The sequence below is a fragment of the Phoxinus phoxinus genome (genome assembly GCF_949152265.1).
Source record: "Phoxinus phoxinus genome assembly, chromosome: 11".
NCBI lineage: Eukaryota > Metazoa > Chordata > Actinopteri > Cypriniformes > Leuciscidae > Phoxinus > Phoxinus phoxinus.
The window spans coordinates 26,357,471-26,376,414 of NC_136886.1; the positions used below are offsets into that span (position 1 = coordinate 26,357,471).

Genomic DNA, 18,944 nt, shown 5'->3' on the forward strand with positions numbered 1-18,944 from the left:
AGGTTTGCAATCCCCTGGGCACTTCAAAAAAGATTCACAAGATCCAGCTGATTATTTGGTGCTTATAAATGTGCCTGCCAAATTCCGTTCTACACTTCCCTCAATACAACTGGCTCTGCTTACTAACATTTGGCTATGACAATTTTTTTGATCCACTGTTAAAAGACATGAAAGACCTGGATCATCAAGGTGTGTTTGTTGAAGCCCTGAATGCAGAAAGCATTGTTTTCAAAATGCTTTGTTATCAAAGCCCTGTTGAAGCCCTGAATTTAGAACCATTTTAAACACTACATCGAGTCCCATCTGCGTCATCAAACACCAAACCCATCTTAAGTGTTTGCTGCCAAAAAAGCAATTTTTTTGGTTCCTCTGTCCATAGAACGTTTGAAAAGTACCTGACACTACTGGAACTTCAAACGGGACGGGTTCTATGGTCAGATGAAACCAAAAAAATAGCTTTTTTGGCAGCAAACACTTAAGATGGGTTTGATGCACACAGGGATAAACAAGTACCCCATGTGTAAAATGAAATACTCTGCTTTATATTTAATGCTGTGGGCCTAATTTTCTGCCAGAGGTCCTGGACATCTTGTTCAGATACATGGCATCATGGATTGGATCAAATACCAACAGATAAAAAAATCGAAACCTAACAGACTGTGCTAGAAATCTTATAACGGGCCATGTTTGGATCTTCCAACAGGACAGTGATCCAAAAACAAATATCAAAATCAAAACAAAAATGGGTCACTGAGCACAAAACCAAGATCTGCAACAGCCATCCCAGTCCCTGGCCTGAACCCTATAGAAAATGAGTGGGCTGAACTGAAGAGAAGAAGCACCAACATGGATCTGGGAATCTGAAGGATCTGGAGAGATTCTGTATGGAGGAATGGTCTCTGATCTCTTGTCAGGTGTTCTCCAAACTCATCGGGCATTATAGGAGAAAACTCAGAGCTGTTATCTTGGCAAAAGGAGGTTGCAAAAAGTATTTTAATAAAAGGGTGACAATAATTGTGGCCAACGTGTTTTGGAGAAAAACATTTATTTCATAATGTGATTTAGCCCCACTTTCAATTCTCTTGCTTCAATGAAAGGTTAGAATTTTGGCAATTTTTTGAATGAAAGATCAAAAGGATAAACAATGCAGATTTATTTTTTACAGCCAGTTTTGATCATATTTACCAGGGGTGCCATTAATTCTGACGATGACTGTATAACAGGAGTAACTGTTGACGCAAGAGGAGGCTGTCTGAAAGGGATGTCTAGGTACTAACCTGGATTATATTTTAAAAAAACATAAAAGCACATCTGCCCAACTCACTCCAGAATTAAATGCTCACCTCGACTAATTCCACCAAAACTGTTCGTCGGGAGCTCCACAAACTCAATATTCATGGTCGTGTTGCTGTAGCCAAACTTTTGGTCACATATGCCAATATCAAATGTTGGTTTCAATGGTGCAAATCTTGGGCAATGGACAATGTGAAACATGTATTGTTCTCTAATGAGTCCACTTTCACTGACTTGTGCAAATTTTTGCGCTGCACTATCATTGCATTCTCTACTGTGCTTGATAGGTGCATCACTGCAAAGGACCACCGAACCATTCTGGAGATCCATGTGCACCTAATGGTTCAAACTATGTATGCTGAAGGGGTTTCATGTATCAGCATGTAAATGCACCAATACTCACAGCAAGACATGTGACAGAATGGTTTGATGAACATGAAAGTGAAGTTGAACATCTCCCATGGCATGTACAGTCACTAGATCTTAATATTTTTTAACCACTTTGGGGCATTTTGGAGGAGCAAGTCAGAAAACGTTTTGCTCCATCAGCATCACAGTGACCTGGCCACTGTTCTGGAAGAGGAATGGCTCAAAGACCTTCAGGGCACAGTGATGGACTTGTACTGTATCTGTCATTCCCAAGACAAAGTGATGCTGTTTGGCCACAAAAAGTGGCCACACCATACTAACAAGGGGTTTCAGTTTATGAAACTGAAGTCAATGTGTGAAGTCAATTATTTGAAGGCAAATAATTATCAAGGATTTGAGAATTAGAATTTTTGCTCTCCACAACATGATTGGTAACACACTGAAACTGAGTCACAGTACAGGCCTGGGTAATATAGAGGTTTTTCAAGACGGGTTCCACTCGGAACATGCCTTGTAAGGGTCAATCAAAGAAGTTGAGTCCTTGTGCGTGTCAGGTGCAGAAGCTGGCTTAAAAAAAACAGACCCACGAGTGCTGCCAGCATTGCTTTAGAGGTTGCAGAAGCGGAAGGTCAGCTTGTTAGTGCTCAGACCATACGCCAACACTGCAACAAGTCGGTTTGTATGGCGGTCATCCCAGAAAGAAGCCTCTTCTGAAGCTGGCTCACAAGAAAGCCCGCAAGCAGTTTGCTGAAAGCAAACTGTCCAAGAGCATGACTTACTGGAACCATATCCTAAGGCCTGATGAGACTAAGATAAACCTGTTTGCCTCAGATGATGTCCACCATGTGTGGACTGGAAACGCCCTGGTGAGGAATACCAAGAAAATTGTGTCTTGCCAGTCAAGCATGGTGGTGGTAGCATCATGGTCTGGGGCTGCATGAGTGATGCTGGTACTGGGGAGCTGCGCTTCATTGAGTAAAACATGGATTCCAACATATACTGTGACATTCTGAAGCAGAACATGATGCCCAACCTTCAGAAACTGTACCAAATGGCATGATAACAACCCCAAACACACCGCCAAGATGACAACTGCCTTGCTGAAGAAGCTAAAGGTTAAGGAATGGCCAAGTATGTCTCCAAACCTGAACCCTATTGAGCACCTGTGGGGCATCCTCAAGCGGAAGGTGGAGAAGCACCATGTGTCTAACATCCAGCAGCTCCGTGATGTCATTATTTGATAGTATTCATGTTGTGTGGATTGTTCGATTAGTTGTTATTTACCCTTGTGGTTTTCCATCTACCATTTGTTGGTAGCTGTTCGTCATTGTTAAGTAACCTTGTGGTATTCCGTCTACCATTGTAGTATACTATTCGATAATCATTGTTACCTGAGGTAATATCTGTATATATTGAATAAGTATAGTATGTATGTGTGGTTTTGCATATGTGCAACTCTATTACTGTTTCTTAATGAGGTATTATTATTACTATTATTTATATATATATATTTAGGTTAGGTTGACGATTGGCCAAACACCATTAAGGTTACAATTACTATATTATAAAATCAATAGCTGTGCACTCTTCAGCACAGTGAAAGTATATTGGCTAAATACTTAAATGCATGCAGGTGTGTTTGTCCTTTAGTTAACTAGCTTGAAAATATGAAATGTTTACAATGTAAATAATACAAAATATAAGAAATATATTGTATTAAATATTTCTCTATATAGGCTATGTGTGTTTACGCTGCATGAGTATTACATATACATCTATATATTATAAAGTGCATTACTGAATATACAATTACATACATTATGATATATTAGTAAATATATTGTCACATATTTTTCAATATATGAAAAGCGGCAATTGTATTATTTAAAGGTGGGATCAGCAGTTTTTGAAAAACACTTTTGGCCAATGTTGATTGAAAACATCAAAACTAACATAACCCTACCCCAAAAGGATCTCACCCCTAATTGGATAGCTCCACCTCACACTCACATACGCAACCGTAACCCAGGTAACGACTATGGCGAAATCTGCTGTACCTGCCAGCCGAGGGTATGATGTCATCAATAAGTGAAAGCAATGCGATAATGTGGTAATCCATGTCAAATGTGTTTTGGTAGTAATGTGTTTTAATGGTTCAAGCAAAATTGCATAGGAATTCTGCAATCAGGATTTTAGTGCGAGGGGTTTGTTCCCCATATGGAACTCACCTCAGATTCAAGTTTGTGAACTTGAACAGTGGCGGTTCTACATTGAATTACACCCTGGGCGAGACCCCCTTCGAGGGTTTAGGCTTGCTAATGTCCTTTTCTTTAAAAGCAAATAATTTCCTTTGCTTTGAACTTTGAGCGTTGTAACTTTTCAGATGTTGTTTATGATCAAACAGCGACATTTCACACTAACTAAAGTTAGAAAAGTGAAATCATACTACCACCCCTTTAAGTCAGGTCACTTATTTGTATAGTGTTTCGTACAGTGCAATTGTTTCAAGTAGCTGGCAGTCAGTGATAAATAAGAAATAGCGATTCAGTGATGCAAACAGAATTTAATTCAGCTGTAAGCAGCTCTAAAAAGACAATAATAAACAGTCATTATTAATTGAAATCAGATCAGTGCTGATTATATCCAGGTATCGGCAACATGTTTGTAATTAAGGCTATCTAGGGGTTGATCAAAACATGCTCGTCACTATAGGCTTATCTGGTGTCATTGCCAACATGCCTTGCTAAGCTTATCTGGGTATCATCAACATGCTTACCATTGTTATCTGTACTATACTTGTTGCTCAAGGCAATTATAATCGCAACTTTCTGCCAACATACTGTACGAAGCTCAGCTCATATTTGTTCCTTAAGCTTATAATGTATCAGAAAATGGCCAAGGTTATCTGGTTGTATTGTTAAAACGCTGCTACTCAGGCTTATCTGTTTATCATTGTAATCCTACTTGTTGCTTTTAGGCTTACCTGGCTATTATTGCCAACATGCTGTGCAGCTTATTTGGAAAAATATATTACAGACCACAGGTTGCCACTGACCTTACTTCAATACTGTGATGCATTTCCAGGTGAAGATGATATATGAAGAAGAAATCTCCATCTCTCATCTCTAGCTCACAGATACTAACCATAAGTAAGCAGCGCTTGATGTTGAACACTTAATCTTCACTTTCTTTTATTCCAGACAGCATGTAGTTTATGGAAATATTCAGCCCGATCTCATCCCAAGGCGTCATATACTGACGCTTTTGACATATCATCTACATCCAATGCACATGGCACCCTTTAGCGTCAATATGAGACGCAGATATATATGGGCCAGAAGGTGCCTCCTATAGCGGTCTAACCCTACCCCGGACCTAAACCCAACCATAACCGAACAAAGCTCTGTGCGTGTCATATTGACGCTAAAGGGTGCCATGTGCGTTGGATGTAGAAGAAATGTCAAAAGTGTCAGTATATGACGCCCTAGGATGAGAATGCGTTCAAATATTACATTGAAATGCTCAGAAGAAGAACCCTTCTTTCTGTGCCCGCTTGACTTCAATGTTTGCCTGTTAATCACTTGTTTTTTCTTCTCTTGCACTAAGCAAGACAGTCTGGGTAAGGGCAACATGCTTGTTGCTTAATGCTTTCTGGCTATTGTGGTAACATGCTTGTTGCCATAAACTCATTCGGGTAATTGCATCTAAAGGGGCATACTGCTTTTCTCAGGTTCTTGTAACAGAACAGCCCCCATTTGCTGCTACTCTCCTCCTGTAAAGGGCAAGCCCGGTCTCTGTTATTTCAAAGGGACATGCTTCTCCTTTTCTGTCTTACTTTTCCAGTATCAGAGTTTTTGCTGTCAGTTTGTGGTAGGGAGGGTGTGTTAGCATATGGTTTTGTATACTGGCAATCCAAACTGTATGCCAATTGCCAATCATCCTTGACGATAGTGGTCATGACAGAAAGTAGTTTGGGTTTTAGCACTGTTCATTGCCATAGTAACTTGCACTCCACGGCTAACCTGCTCAGGGGCAGGTTATGTTCCAGGTAAGTGATATCAAACAAAAATTGTGACCACGACTCGCCGTTGAATGAGAGTGCTGTTTCTCACACACGCAAAGAGAGAGAGAGAGCGAGAGTCTTACATTACTCGCAGAATCGACGAGCAACGTGTAAACAATATTCCTTGTTGTATTTTACTGTCAAAATAAGTTATTTTATAATTATTCAGCTTTTAAGAACAAGCATGAGATTAGCCAGTTTCTTAAATCCCCTTGTAAGGGTTCTTCCATAAAAATTCTCAGGAGACATTCATGGAGTCAACAAAGTGTAATTTTATAGACTGCAACACTTAAGTACTGACCACACATGCAGAAAAAATGAATAAAGAAAAAACACTAACTAATAAATGGGACATCGGCACATTACTGAGTTCTGGGTCTCAGATGTTTCTCAGGGATCCCTCACCAAAACTAACTCAGCCACAGAAAATGAAGCCCTTTTAACAAACCAGACCAAACCATTTTTATAATAACAGGGGTCTCACAAAAATTCTCCTCAAACATAAAAGGAAAAACATATATACACACATCTCAAATGAACATAGAAATCACATTTACCCTTCAGCAATAATAAAAATACACTTAAACATACACGCACATAAAAAAAACATAATTTAAACACATTCGAATTAACACACAACCCCAACACATATTGTCCCAAAAACTACATTTCCCATAATTCCCAACTGAAAATATAAAGGGCACCAGGAAAGGCCGCACCCTTATAATTCCAAGCCTTTGTTCCATGCTGCAGCAGTCATGGATCCCGGCGGAACAACGGGTAAGATGTACACCTTCAAACAATCTTAAATAAAACGTCAAACCCATATTTTGGTCGTGGTTTCATTTTACTAGCGTGCACTCTAGAAAAAAATGGTTCTTGACTTTGTTGCTCTTTGAGGTTTAAAACACTAAAGAGACAATGTAGCTTCTCCAGTTCCAATGCTTGGGTAAATTATATTTAAAGAAAAAAAAAATAACATAGAAATTCATAAATACACCAAAAAACAGTAATCCCTTAGATCAAACAAAATATCAATTTCGCATACAAAAATAAAATAAAATAAAGTAAATTATACCATTCAAATGAAATGTTAATTCAGTGGCCTTAGCCATCACACCCCCCATTTGTCAGCAAACCAATGAGAACGTGGGACAATGATGACGATACAGCTTTATAGACCGCACGCCACTGATATATATATAATTATTGCCAAGGTGTGTGGAGAGGGTTGCAATGCTTATTTATAATAATCATATTATATGATTTAGATATGTAACCCATAAACCATTACAAATATACAATTTAGTTTATCTATTATCTAAGAACTTAGTTTAAATGAATATAAATATAAAGATAATATAAATAAGCTTTAGAATCAATATATAAAGCTATAACAATGACTGCATCTGCATGTGAGCTTAAAGTCGACATGAAATCAAAATTAACCTATTTACTTTGTTAGCACATATTACTAGTCTTGTGGTGAACAATTAATCCATGCGAGTTAATACACAGAAAAAAATAGTTTGCCATTGTAATCTTTAATCAAAATCTGAAAAGTTACTTCCGGTCTGGAATGGCGTTCCTTTTCTGATGACGTCAGGCTTAGGTTAAAAATGCTTAACCACTCCCCTCAAACCTTAGTCTGCTATGAGCAGAGATGGAGAGGAGGAGCACTAAAGTAAAACCCTGCTCTCTGTTCAATATTCCGTTTCACTTGGAAATACGTCACAACACTGGAGAAAAGTCGTCTGCAACTTCCGGTTCATGCGGACTTTAAGGCTCAATCCAAATTCACCCCTTGCCCCAACCCCTTGTTTTCGAGTGTACCCCTTGGCCCTTAAAACAGAGTTAAAATGGCCAAGGGGTTGAAATATTCCCCTACGAAATGGAATAACCCTTCATAAACCCGATACGTCATCAGTCGTCGTCGTCGATGATGGCTCTGACGTTTTGGAAGCGACGAGATTTTACAGGATTTCTTCATGACAACGACTGACAACGATACCAATATGCCGTCCTCCACTGTGGCAATCTCTGTCGTATGGGCTGCTGGTAGTGTAAAGTGAAAGTAAATGTTTCAATGTGAAATACATGGCTATAATTGAGTTATTGACTGTGTTGTGTTTACATGATAACTACGCGTTGCCGGACTGATTCACTCGCTTTATAAAGACATGTGAGAACAAATGCTTTTTACTTTAGTTTAGCTTCATTAACGTTACCAGGTAACTAACGTTAGTAGCGAAGCAAGCAACACTGTCTGCCTGGTTACCGAGGCAACATGCTAGCGGCTGAATTAGCGATCTCTTTTTTATGATTGTTTTGAAGAAAACTACCATATTAGGAAATTCTTACATTTGTGACTTTCTTTCACCGTTTGTGAAGCCATCTCGCCGGTGATTCGTGATGCATTCTAGGAACTTTCTCGTAGCCCTCCATTCGGAGTGTGCCTTTGAAAAATCTCCGTTTCAAGGGCTAGGTAGCCCTACCCCTTCGCCCTACCCCTCTATCGCAACAAGAATCGGGACACCCTACCCCTATACCCCTAGACGTGAACGCGCAAAACCAAGGGGTAGGGGTTAGGGCCAAGGGGTGAATTGGGATTGAGCCAAAATGTTCAAATCTCTCTATACCTATATCAACTTTTACTTGCACTGATGTAGCAACATTTTTGCTTTAAGTTGTCTTCTTTCATAGACAGCTCTTTTCTTCTTGCTGTGTAAATTTGTAATTCAGAATCATAGTATTCTGCAGAAGAGAGGAGTAAATCTCACTGCTTCTCTCACGAGAAGAGAAGTTTCACTGTTGCACAGCATGTGATTGGCTGTTCGCTGCTGATGTCACACCTAAACTCAGGATAAGCCTGATTGGATTGGTTTGGTTTTGTCAACTCAGGCCTCATCCACACTACTGCGTTTTAGTTTAGAAACGGAGAATTGAAACGAATACGATCTCCGTCCACACCAGCGTTTTAGCTGCGTATTAGAATTGATCCCCGTCCAAATTAAAAACGACTGAAAACGCGGATCACGTGACCATTCACCAACACTGGGCATGCGCGTGCCGGTGTAAACAGGCGCATGTAGGCAGTTATAGCATTGTAAAATGCATTATTTACTTGCACAACAGCTGCTAGCAAAGACATCAACGTCAGTAACGCTTGTAATTCGTTATCCATGTTGCAGTCACTAACGTTACGTAGTCCAGGCTGTTTTTGTATGTTTTATTCCCGGGGACGGGTCATGTGATAGGTGTCTGACGAATCAGGGAAGGATACGCCATGACTGATGATACCCAATCATAGAGCCGAGCGTGAGCCTCTGCGTCATCGTTTCTAATGTCCTCCGTTTTGACCGTCTTCACTAAAACGCCCTCCGGAGATTCAAAACGCGAAACGGGGTCGGAGCGTTTCTAAACTTCTCCATTTTAGGTCTTCGTTTTTGCCGTTGTAGTCTGGACGGGAGGTACAAACGTAGCAAAAGGTCTCCGTTTCTAAACGAAAATACAGTAGTGTGGATGGGGCCTCAGAACTAATTCTGTAACCCTGAGTTTGTTCAACTACCATCATGATATAGGTCCCTGCTCACTTTGGAAAAGAATTTGGAGTTGTATTCCCTCTGTTTTTTTCTGTCACGGTCAGCAGGGAAAAGGAGAGGCGAGGATCTAATCACAAGCAGTATTTATTAAACAAACACGCAAAAAAAGATAATTCAAACAGGGAAAGCTGATGACAATGATCCATACGATCAAGACGAGAATAATTCAACGAGGAAACAGCTGACACAACATCCTTACAAAAATGTGTAAAGACAATGATTTACAAACCAAGACTGAAAGAGTAGACACTTTTTTTGAGGAGAAACTGCCTCCCTTGGAAACACCCCTGATATACACATTATATATATATATAAAGTGTGAAATGTTTTGATCGAAAAATTTGCTTGTGTTGTGTTTCTGAATTTTGTCAAGTGAAGAGAACTCCTGCAGGTATTGTGTGTAGGGGGGAGTAAACTCATTGTAGGAACGTGTCAATCAGAATGCAGTCTCTACAGCCACACACATGGCACGCATGTTCTAATGATCCACTAGTACATCAATCCCATAAATGTCATGAAATCCAATGGCAATTACACAGTATTTGATCTGACAGGCTCAAACAAGTACACTCAATATCTGTGCAACAGGGTGATCACTATGCTGTTAGTCTTAGTAGTAGAAAATGCAAAATTATGGAACAAAATATAGTTCGGTATAGTTCAGGGACCTTTCCAAAGGAGAACTCAATCTACAACTACACACTAAGCACTTTATGCACTTTATATTAAACGTAAGATCAGACACGTCTATGTTTTTACTTGAATGTGCAAGGCTTCCAGTGTCAGACACTTACAGTTACTGTCTATTATGCTGCTTGATGTTGCAAACGTGTTTTTGCTATCATATTATTTTAATTTATTTTCACAATCGCTGGATTTTAGCGTATATAGTTTTATGTTTACGCCACTTTTTGTTATTCACCTATAGTGGCTAATCTATCGGAAAGTGTGCTCATTCACAGTAAATAGCTTTCACATTGAAAAATCAGGTGAATAGGTCTGGACAGAGAATTTGACTCATTTCTCATTGTGACAGGGGAACATTCTTTCATTCAATTAATTACAAAGGCCTGGAAAAGCAAAATTGATACCCTGCCCATTATAGTTATTAAAAGAGACTGATCAGAAATGGAAACCATGTGGGTGTCATGATAATACATAATGTCATCTATTGAAGATGAGAGACTGTAATTGTCATTATTATAATTCTGGTGAGGAAATATTCTAACAGCATTAATCACCTGATTGAATCAATTTCTAATTAAAAGGTAGAGACAGGTGGATTCACATATTCATAAATGCTTTTGTCACAAGGGCCGATCCTGAGCTTCTTCTTGGCCTTAGATCTGAAGTTCCTCAGTCTTGGCTTTACGTGAGAAGAGGTGAGTTATGTAATCAATTCCCTTAATGTTCTCAAATAACTTCTCAGGCCTCTCTTCAAACAGGACAGCATGTTCTAATCTTCAAAGCTGTTTAATCATGTTTATCTGCGCTTAAGAGGATACTCTGCTCATAAGGATTTAGTCCCAACATGCTTGAGTGAAGACATGGAATAAGCACAATTTGAGATTAACATGGATACACTGTATGCAGCTCTCTAACCGGGTCTCTCACACATACTAATGAGCTATCACAATATACTGTAAGAATGACAACTACAAGACATGACAACTGCCAGATTTTCTAATTGCTGTTTTTAACAAGGATATAGGCTAATGCAAAAATATAACAGTGAATATACCAGTCATCTTTGTATCTCTAAGGCGCTGTTTACATAGTTTATTAGTTAAATCAGTTTACTTTAGCAATCTTTGATGCAAAATTATTAATTTAAATGTTAGTGCATAGTATTTAAAAACATTAATATAAAGTAAGACAAATAAATGTATTCTAAGTATGCGTCTGTCACTCTTTTCTGCCTGATCTCTAATGTTGTATTTCATTTCTTCCGCATGACAGAGGACAGCCCATAATAATGCAACATGGGGGAAATATATTAATTATTAAATGCATGCGAAGACATGGACAGAATCACCTGTGAATTAAGACTGGACTAGCAGATTATGAGAAAAAACATTGTGCAAGCGCATGTTGTATATAGTGAGACACATCTTGACATTTATAAAAACCTTTTTGGGGTCAACTTGGAAGGAAAAGGGGGGACAGTGGCACAACAAAACCCCACTGTGTGTTTACAAAAATGTTACTGTCAGGGTTCTTTTACTTCTGTCTAGTCTATTTCTTGGCTTTTGTGACAGAGCCCTGACACTCCTGTTTTGTCTTGTCTGCGCCTTGTTTCATGTGCTTTCATGTCTTGTTTTTTTTTGTCTTGTGCTGTGTAACATGCAGCTTGTGTTAACACTAGCTGTGTGCTTTCATGTTGTCATGTTTTATGTGAACACGTGGCTTATGAGTGTTCTCATTGGCTGCGTGTTCATGTTAAGTGTGAGCACATGGCTGGTGATTTGTTTTACTGGCAATGTGCTTGTGTTTTTGTCATGTTTGGTGTGAGCACATGGCTTGTCATGTATGTTTCCTTTTGCCATGTGTTCTCCTGTCATTGTCTAGCCCCTCCCATCTTGTTACCTGATTATTGATTTATTTGCCCCACCTGTCCTCCCTGGTTACCTGATTGATTTATTTGCCCCACCTGTCCCTCGTTACCTCCTTTGTTTGTTTTCTCAGGCTGCGTCCCAATTCGCATACTATCCGTCCTAAATAGTATTCGAAAGTAGAATTAGTACGTCCCAAATCGTAGTATGTTGAAATAAGTGTTCCAAAGATACCCGGATGGTCTACTATTTCCGGTCAGAATCCGAAGTGCAGATCGATGAACACTCTAACGGCTAATATTGCCCATAACCCATCGCGCGTTGGTCGAGGATTCGGTTAGAACTACAAACACGAGTGAAAAGTGTTTTAAAAAAAAAAACTACAGACATGGAGGACGCGCGAGTCGGGCGTTATGTAGAGAGGTTTAGATAAAGGGGTTTGAGTGATTAATTATCAGTATCTATAACCTGACAAAAATTTATTTATTCAATGTTGTCCACATTATATTGCATCTGCAGCAGCATAGTGAACTTTTGTAAAGACACATTTAGCCATTAACTTTTAAATGCATCATTATATTCAAATTCCAAACACATGAGGAGGGTCTCCGCATGAAAGACCCGCGACTGGCAGATGAACGTGCTACTAGACTACATTTCTCTCCGAAACGGTAGGAAATTAAATTAGATTGAATGGAGGATTTTAACTGTGACAAGATGATTGACAGGGCAGTTTACAGTGACAGGATGCACGCGACAGATCTGTCCGTTAAAGATGACGAAGTAGTATGTCTCAAAGCTTGCCTACTTTTTTGCTACACACTCAAAAGTATATACTTTTTCTTCACAAAAAGAGTACATACTTTTAGGTCGTAGTATAAGTAGGCGAATTGGGACCCAGCCCCTATTTATTCTCCATGTGTTTGCAGTCATGTGCTTTTTGTCGTTGAATGTACCCCTTGTGTGTCCTGCTTAGATCATGTTGCCAAGTCCAGTCCAGTCCAGGTCAAGTCAAGTCGGTCTTGTTTTCCCTCTCGGGGTAGGTTTTGTTTGTATTTGTTTAATTTTTATTATTAAATAAAAGCCTTATTTCTCTGCACTTGAGTCCTCGCTATACTTCCACCAAACCCTGACAGTTACAAAGTTATTTGCCTGCAAATTTAATTCCATCTTGTGTTCCACAACTAGACTTCAGCGGCTGCTTTCCCATGCTTTAAAACAGAAATTTCTTGTCCAACTTCCAGGGGACTGGAATTAAACATGTAGTATATTTTTCACCTAACAAAATAAATGTTTTATATAGCACTCCAGGGATCAACTCCCTGAAAATAATTCAAAATGTATTAGTTACTACATGATTTAAATGGCATCACTTATGCATGTGAAACTTTAAAAATACTTTTCAACGATTACAGTCTGATTTACACAGGGAGGTTCAACAATGACTTAAAAAACAAGTTATAAATCAATAACAAAGCTTCATTGACATATTTAATGTAAAACTGCAGTCTGCAGTTTTACATTGTGTGTGTGTGTGTGTGTGTGTGTTTGCATAGATATATCAGTTGTCAATCTAGATCCAATAATATGTAGTGAGATAAGATGATATTTAAAATCAAAAGATAAGATAAAATAAAAATTCATAGTTTTATGATCAAGGCTCTGTAGATGTTGTGGGGGCAAAAGAAAATGCAATGCATCACATTTTAACATGATTTTTTAAAAAAGTGTTATATTGATAAACATAAGTTGCTTCAGTCCAGGACAGTGTTCATCTTGAAATATCATTGTCTAAGAATATAAAAGTTATTCTTAATCGGTAAGGATTCCACAGCAAAAAAGGCATGTGCACGACCTGCAAAGGGGAACATTTTTTGGAATTATTTTAAAAGGCAGTTTTTACAACAGGTTTTTTGTGATTGTTTTTTAAACAAGAATTATGTTAGGGAATGAGTTACGGTTAGCATTAAAAACAATATAAGTATATTGGACATTTGGAATGTTCCTATTTACAGAAGATAGCCAAGTAAATATTTATAAGAGAGACAGGTTATGTCATGAGTTATATTCAAACCCACAGTTCAAGCTATTATCACTATTCGGAACAACAAGCCTGATTTTGTTTGCATTTTTTCAGAACATATCATTTGATCTTTCTAGTTCACCCTTAGTTCATGTTACAAATCATCAGCACCTGACCCAAGGTTTACGACAACACTCTTATTGGCAAAAACTGGGAACTTAAACTGCTTTTGCATTTCTTCTGCAGTGTTGAATGTCCTCCATAACAGTCAGCTGAACTGATAACATTACTTCACTTCTTGCACCCTCACTGACATTTGTTATACATTTGTTAAATGCAATCATCTCATTTTCCTGTTCGGATCAGAAACAATAAAGCAACGATATTGAAGAAATTGCATTGTAGCACAAATGCAATAGAAAAAGGCAGAGATGTTATGGAAGATCATATTATTTCATCATCTTAGACATGTGAATGTGTGAGTTCAGCCAATATATTTTATTTTTCCACTTTTATTTAGGATAATCATGTCTAATTTTTAACAATAGGCTACATGATTTTATTTATTTGTTATAATTTTTTGGAATTGCATCACTTGGTTCAAAAATGTATTGGTCAAATAGAGTTGTATTTTCTGAAAATTATTTTTTTAAATGAAAAAATCATTATCTACCCCCTCCTGTATCACTTGAAATTTGTAGCTATTATCTTTTTTTTTTCTCCAAATAACACATAAATAATTATAGGTAATAATTATAGTATTAGCCAACAACTAATATTGTTGGCTAATACTAAGCTGTCTTTTTACTAACAGCAAAAAAATACTGTAGCTAAAATGCATGTATACGCTGAATTCTCCATATCGCAATCTCGATTTAAACAGTATAGCCTGCTACATAGCTACAAATGACTGTCACTGTGAGTGTGTCATTGAATCACTCATTCAACCAATTCTTCAAAAATGCGAATTCATTAAGGAACGAAACAGTTATCTTTAAGACTCGTTTATGAGTCATTGATTTAATCAATTTGTTCAAAAAAATATTTGTAGGCTACATAAAAACAAATAAAATGAATATATCAGGGAAGTTTTTATCATCTCTTACCTGATTCTCTTTAGTTGTGGCAAACTTAATAGGAAGCTAAATATTCTATGTAAACTTTTAATTAAAACATTTAATTAAAATATTTACTTGGACTGAAAAATAACATTTTCTCAGAACCTTGCATGTTTTGTTTAGCTTTAGCTACATTCAGGTTTTCTAGAGCAATGACTGACAACAGTTTTCTTTAGAATTTTGAGAGAATATTGATCTCTATTTAAGCAACAACAAAAATAGTAATTTTCAATTTATCCAGAATCATGCAGCTCTAAAAGTGTGCAACTTTTTTTGCTCAACGTAAATCAATCAATCAATCAATCAAGCAAACAAAAGCAACTGTTGACCACAGTCAACACACATTAGTGGCGTTTAGTTCCTTATAGTGAATCGTTTTTTGAATGAATGGTTTAAAGATTAAAGCTAAGCATTCTGGATTGTTTCTTACTCACCAAAGCATGAGTTGACAAATCCGTACCACATGCACCCGTGTCTCCCCACCAGCCACCGGCCGCGGATACTGGCCGCGAAGCTGAGCGTGGTGCCGAACAGACACACGAGCATGTCACTCACACTGATGTTGAGCAGAAGCATGTTCACAGGAGTCCGTAGGGTCTTGAATTTACAAAACAGAACGAGGACGATTAAATTGTTTAGGATCCCGAATACCAGAATAGATCCCAAAATAACGGCGACCACATTGTGTCCCGTCCGTGACAGTTTCTCAGCAGGAGAGTCGCTCCAATCTTGATCTAGCGCGGACAGCGTGTCATCATCATCCGTGCCATTCGAAGTGTAACTGAAATTAGCTTCTTCAGAAAACATCTTTGCTTTACTCAGTTCAGCTGATATCACTTTTATTGCATGCTTGATGCATGGAGGAAATTCTTTCGGAGCTTCCCCACACCTGAGCGTGGACCTTGCCATTCACGAGAAGTTCTGTGAAGAATCGCAATTCATGCTTCATCTAATGTTGTGGTCAAATCCTCACACAGCGCGAGAATAAAGTTGCTGGGCTCAGCAGCCCACATAAAAAGCCACCCAGTCCATCACAAACAAATAGGCTATGTAGGTTATGCGTGTATAAGCTTCATGTTGGTCATTTCGGAGGATATGCCGCTGTCGCAACGTGTTATCATTCAAGTCTGCAACTAATGCCACTGCTAGCCTAAATGTAAAGCAGATTATCAAACAGGTTATACATAGGCTACATGCCGTCAAAAGTCGAAAAAAGGAAGTTAATCTTATCTTGAAACGCTGAGTAAAATAAACAGCTATGCGCATTAAAATAACGGTTACCACATCCTTGTTTTTCCTGCTGCTAATGCGTTAAACGGCGAGGCGCTCACATCTCGAGTTTGCCACCTCTTCAGAGCACTTTGAGAGCGCGAGTGCGCATTTGTGTGTGGAGAAGCATTGAGAGTGACGTCGACACTCCATAGTAGCTAGCCTATGATCATCATAAGTGCATTACATTTCCATGCTGTACACGGCGGACTATTTCACATAGGCTATATGCCTAAATAGACATATAAATAGACACTTCTGTTATACTGTGTTAGCTAGACGCTTGGTTTAATATTTGAATATTAAAATAGGCTATTAGATTTTTAAAGGGCAAAATATAAATGGTAATGTACAAAAAAAAAAAAAAAAACAATGCCCAAAGGACAGCATTATAATTAATGAATTGTACACATAACATTTTTTGGCTACACTTTAGGTTTCATGGTTACACTGTAGGCTAATTATGCATTTAAGTACTGAGTAGCCTAATAATAAGTAACATGTACTTACCCCAAGGTTAGGATTAGATTATGGTTTGGTTTAGGATTAGTTGCATGTAATTATGCATACATTATAGTTATTACTATAGTAACTGCATGTAACATATGTAAAATGACACTGTAAAATAAAGTGTCAATTATTAACCTTTTTTATATATCCCCCAGGTTTTCTTTTTTCTATTGAGGTTTTATTGTTCACTTTCTTCACCAAGCTATAGCAAACATATTGTATTGTTTCCTGCCTTCCACAACTTCCTTGTGTGACAATCGCCTTTTTCTTTTTCTTTTTTGAAAGCTGCTCAGGGCTCATTTTAAAAGTAAAAAAATCCTGTTTTATGCATCTCAGAGGAAAAAAAAGGTAAAAGCTGTCACTGCGCGGTACCCTTTTACAAGGTACTACTATTTAGGAACTAGTTTATACCCTTTATACTATAAAGCAGTAAAAAAAAAAGTATAAAGGTACCATTTGAAACTATATGGTAGTGCTTTTGCACCCGTGAGTGTGGATGGCTGGAATATTGACAGGTCACTAGGTGGTCATTCACAGTTTGGTCTGAGGATGCAGAAAGTTTGCGAGAAACATCATGCAATACAATTTGAAATAATCTTGATATTCATACAAGGAAATATGTATTCCAACTCCAATTCCAAGTTGTCTGACCTTGTCCAACCACTTGAATACCAAATATTTTAATGCATGGATTTATGCTCACCATGACCCTGTCTGTTTAGTCATGCTCTGACAATTATTTAAATATTTGAGGCTAAACCGTTTTGCTGAAGGACTGTAAATTCATAATGCATTGATTAACCTTGTTACATGTCTTCCCACTGTCTGACATCCAGACATCAGTACAGTACATCCATACATATGTAGTTACTACACCTGAGTCACGTCACCATCACTTGGGCAGTAAGGTTTCCAACAGGACCTCTGTATCAGAAGATGTTTGTTCAAATATCTACCCATCCACATCTATTCATTGCAAAATAATAAAAAAGCTCTCACTTTAAGATCCAATATTCTTTCAATTTTACAGATGCATACTGCCCATTAAAGACAGGGTTTCTGCAGCTCTTAGGATTCCTCAGGGCCATGACTCATCGGCCTCTGAATAAGGCACAATATGACAATGATCTCAAATTATAAGAAGTGTGACATTTGAGCTGATCCACAGGTCCATTAATGAGTCTAGCTGTAGTGCTTATGATGGTATAATGTGGAGTGACTGACATCACGTATCTGAAAGAAATGCAAAACAGACCAAAAGGTCACAAATCTCAAAAATCTAGCATGATTTATATTCAATGTAAATGGGAAACTGAAGAAAGTATTGTGTAGTTAGATGCACATCCTGATTTTGCATAGTTAGAATTGTTCCCGGGTCAGCAAATTTTGTTGATCCTGGAACAACATTCCTGTCCGAAAATGTATTGCTAAACCTAATCATACCCATAAATTCCCAAAAAATTTTGAGGGAAATTATGGAAATGATAGAAGAATAACACTGATGTCGAAGCACCTAATCTGGTTGAAAGCCTGAACTTGTCCCTCAAATCGTATTGGTTGATTGGAATATTGTTCCAGGAACATGCTGCACTTGGTGAAGTCAGGTTATGTTATAAGACACAGGCCTCTGAATTTAATTGGCAACAAATAATCATACGGATGATTCAGTCAACTAACAGGTTTAAGAGGAAGTTGATGTATGAGCTTCTTTCTTCTCACATCATTAATCATTAACAATATACTTATGTTAGTTATGTGAAAACTGAATTTTAGCATTTTTCATTGCCAGCTGAATGCGATTTTATAGATGAGTATATCTCACAGTTTGTTTTTTGGCCAAATAACCATGCTGCAAGACACCCTTTATAAAACATATGATTAGAAAACCTTTGAACAAATGCCTTGGTTCCGACTAAAACCTTGCTTCCCTGAAGAGGTAAAGCAGTTAAATGTGCAGTTAAATGCCACTGCTAAATTTAAAGCAGATTCTCAACCAGGTTACATACATCATGCCATAAAAAGTAAAAAAAAAAGCAAGTTAATCTTATCTTAAAATGCTGAGTAAAATAAACAGCTATGCGCATAAAAAGTAACGGTTACCACATCCTTGTTTTTCCTGCTGCTAATGTGTTAATTTGCATTTTA

At 38.0% G+C, this 18,944-nt stretch overlaps 1 protein-coding gene across 3 annotated transcripts in view; it reads right to left on the reverse strand.

Annotated features, from left to right (window-relative positions):
• Positions 1–16,417, reverse strand: part of tmtops2a (teleost multiple tissue opsin 2a) — a 41,265-nt gene extending 24,848 nt beyond the window's left edge. For all 3 annotated transcript variants that reach the window (XM_079627389.1, XM_079627390.1, XM_079627391.1), the window contains exon 1: positions 15,455–16,417. In XM_079627389.1, coding sequence (XP_079483515.1) covers positions 15,455–15,929 — 475 coding nt within the window. In that variant the 5' untranslated portion in view covers positions 15,930–16,417. The remainder of the gene's footprint in view (positions 1–15,454) is intronic.
• Between the last annotated feature and the right edge of the window lie 2,527 nt (positions 16,418–18,944).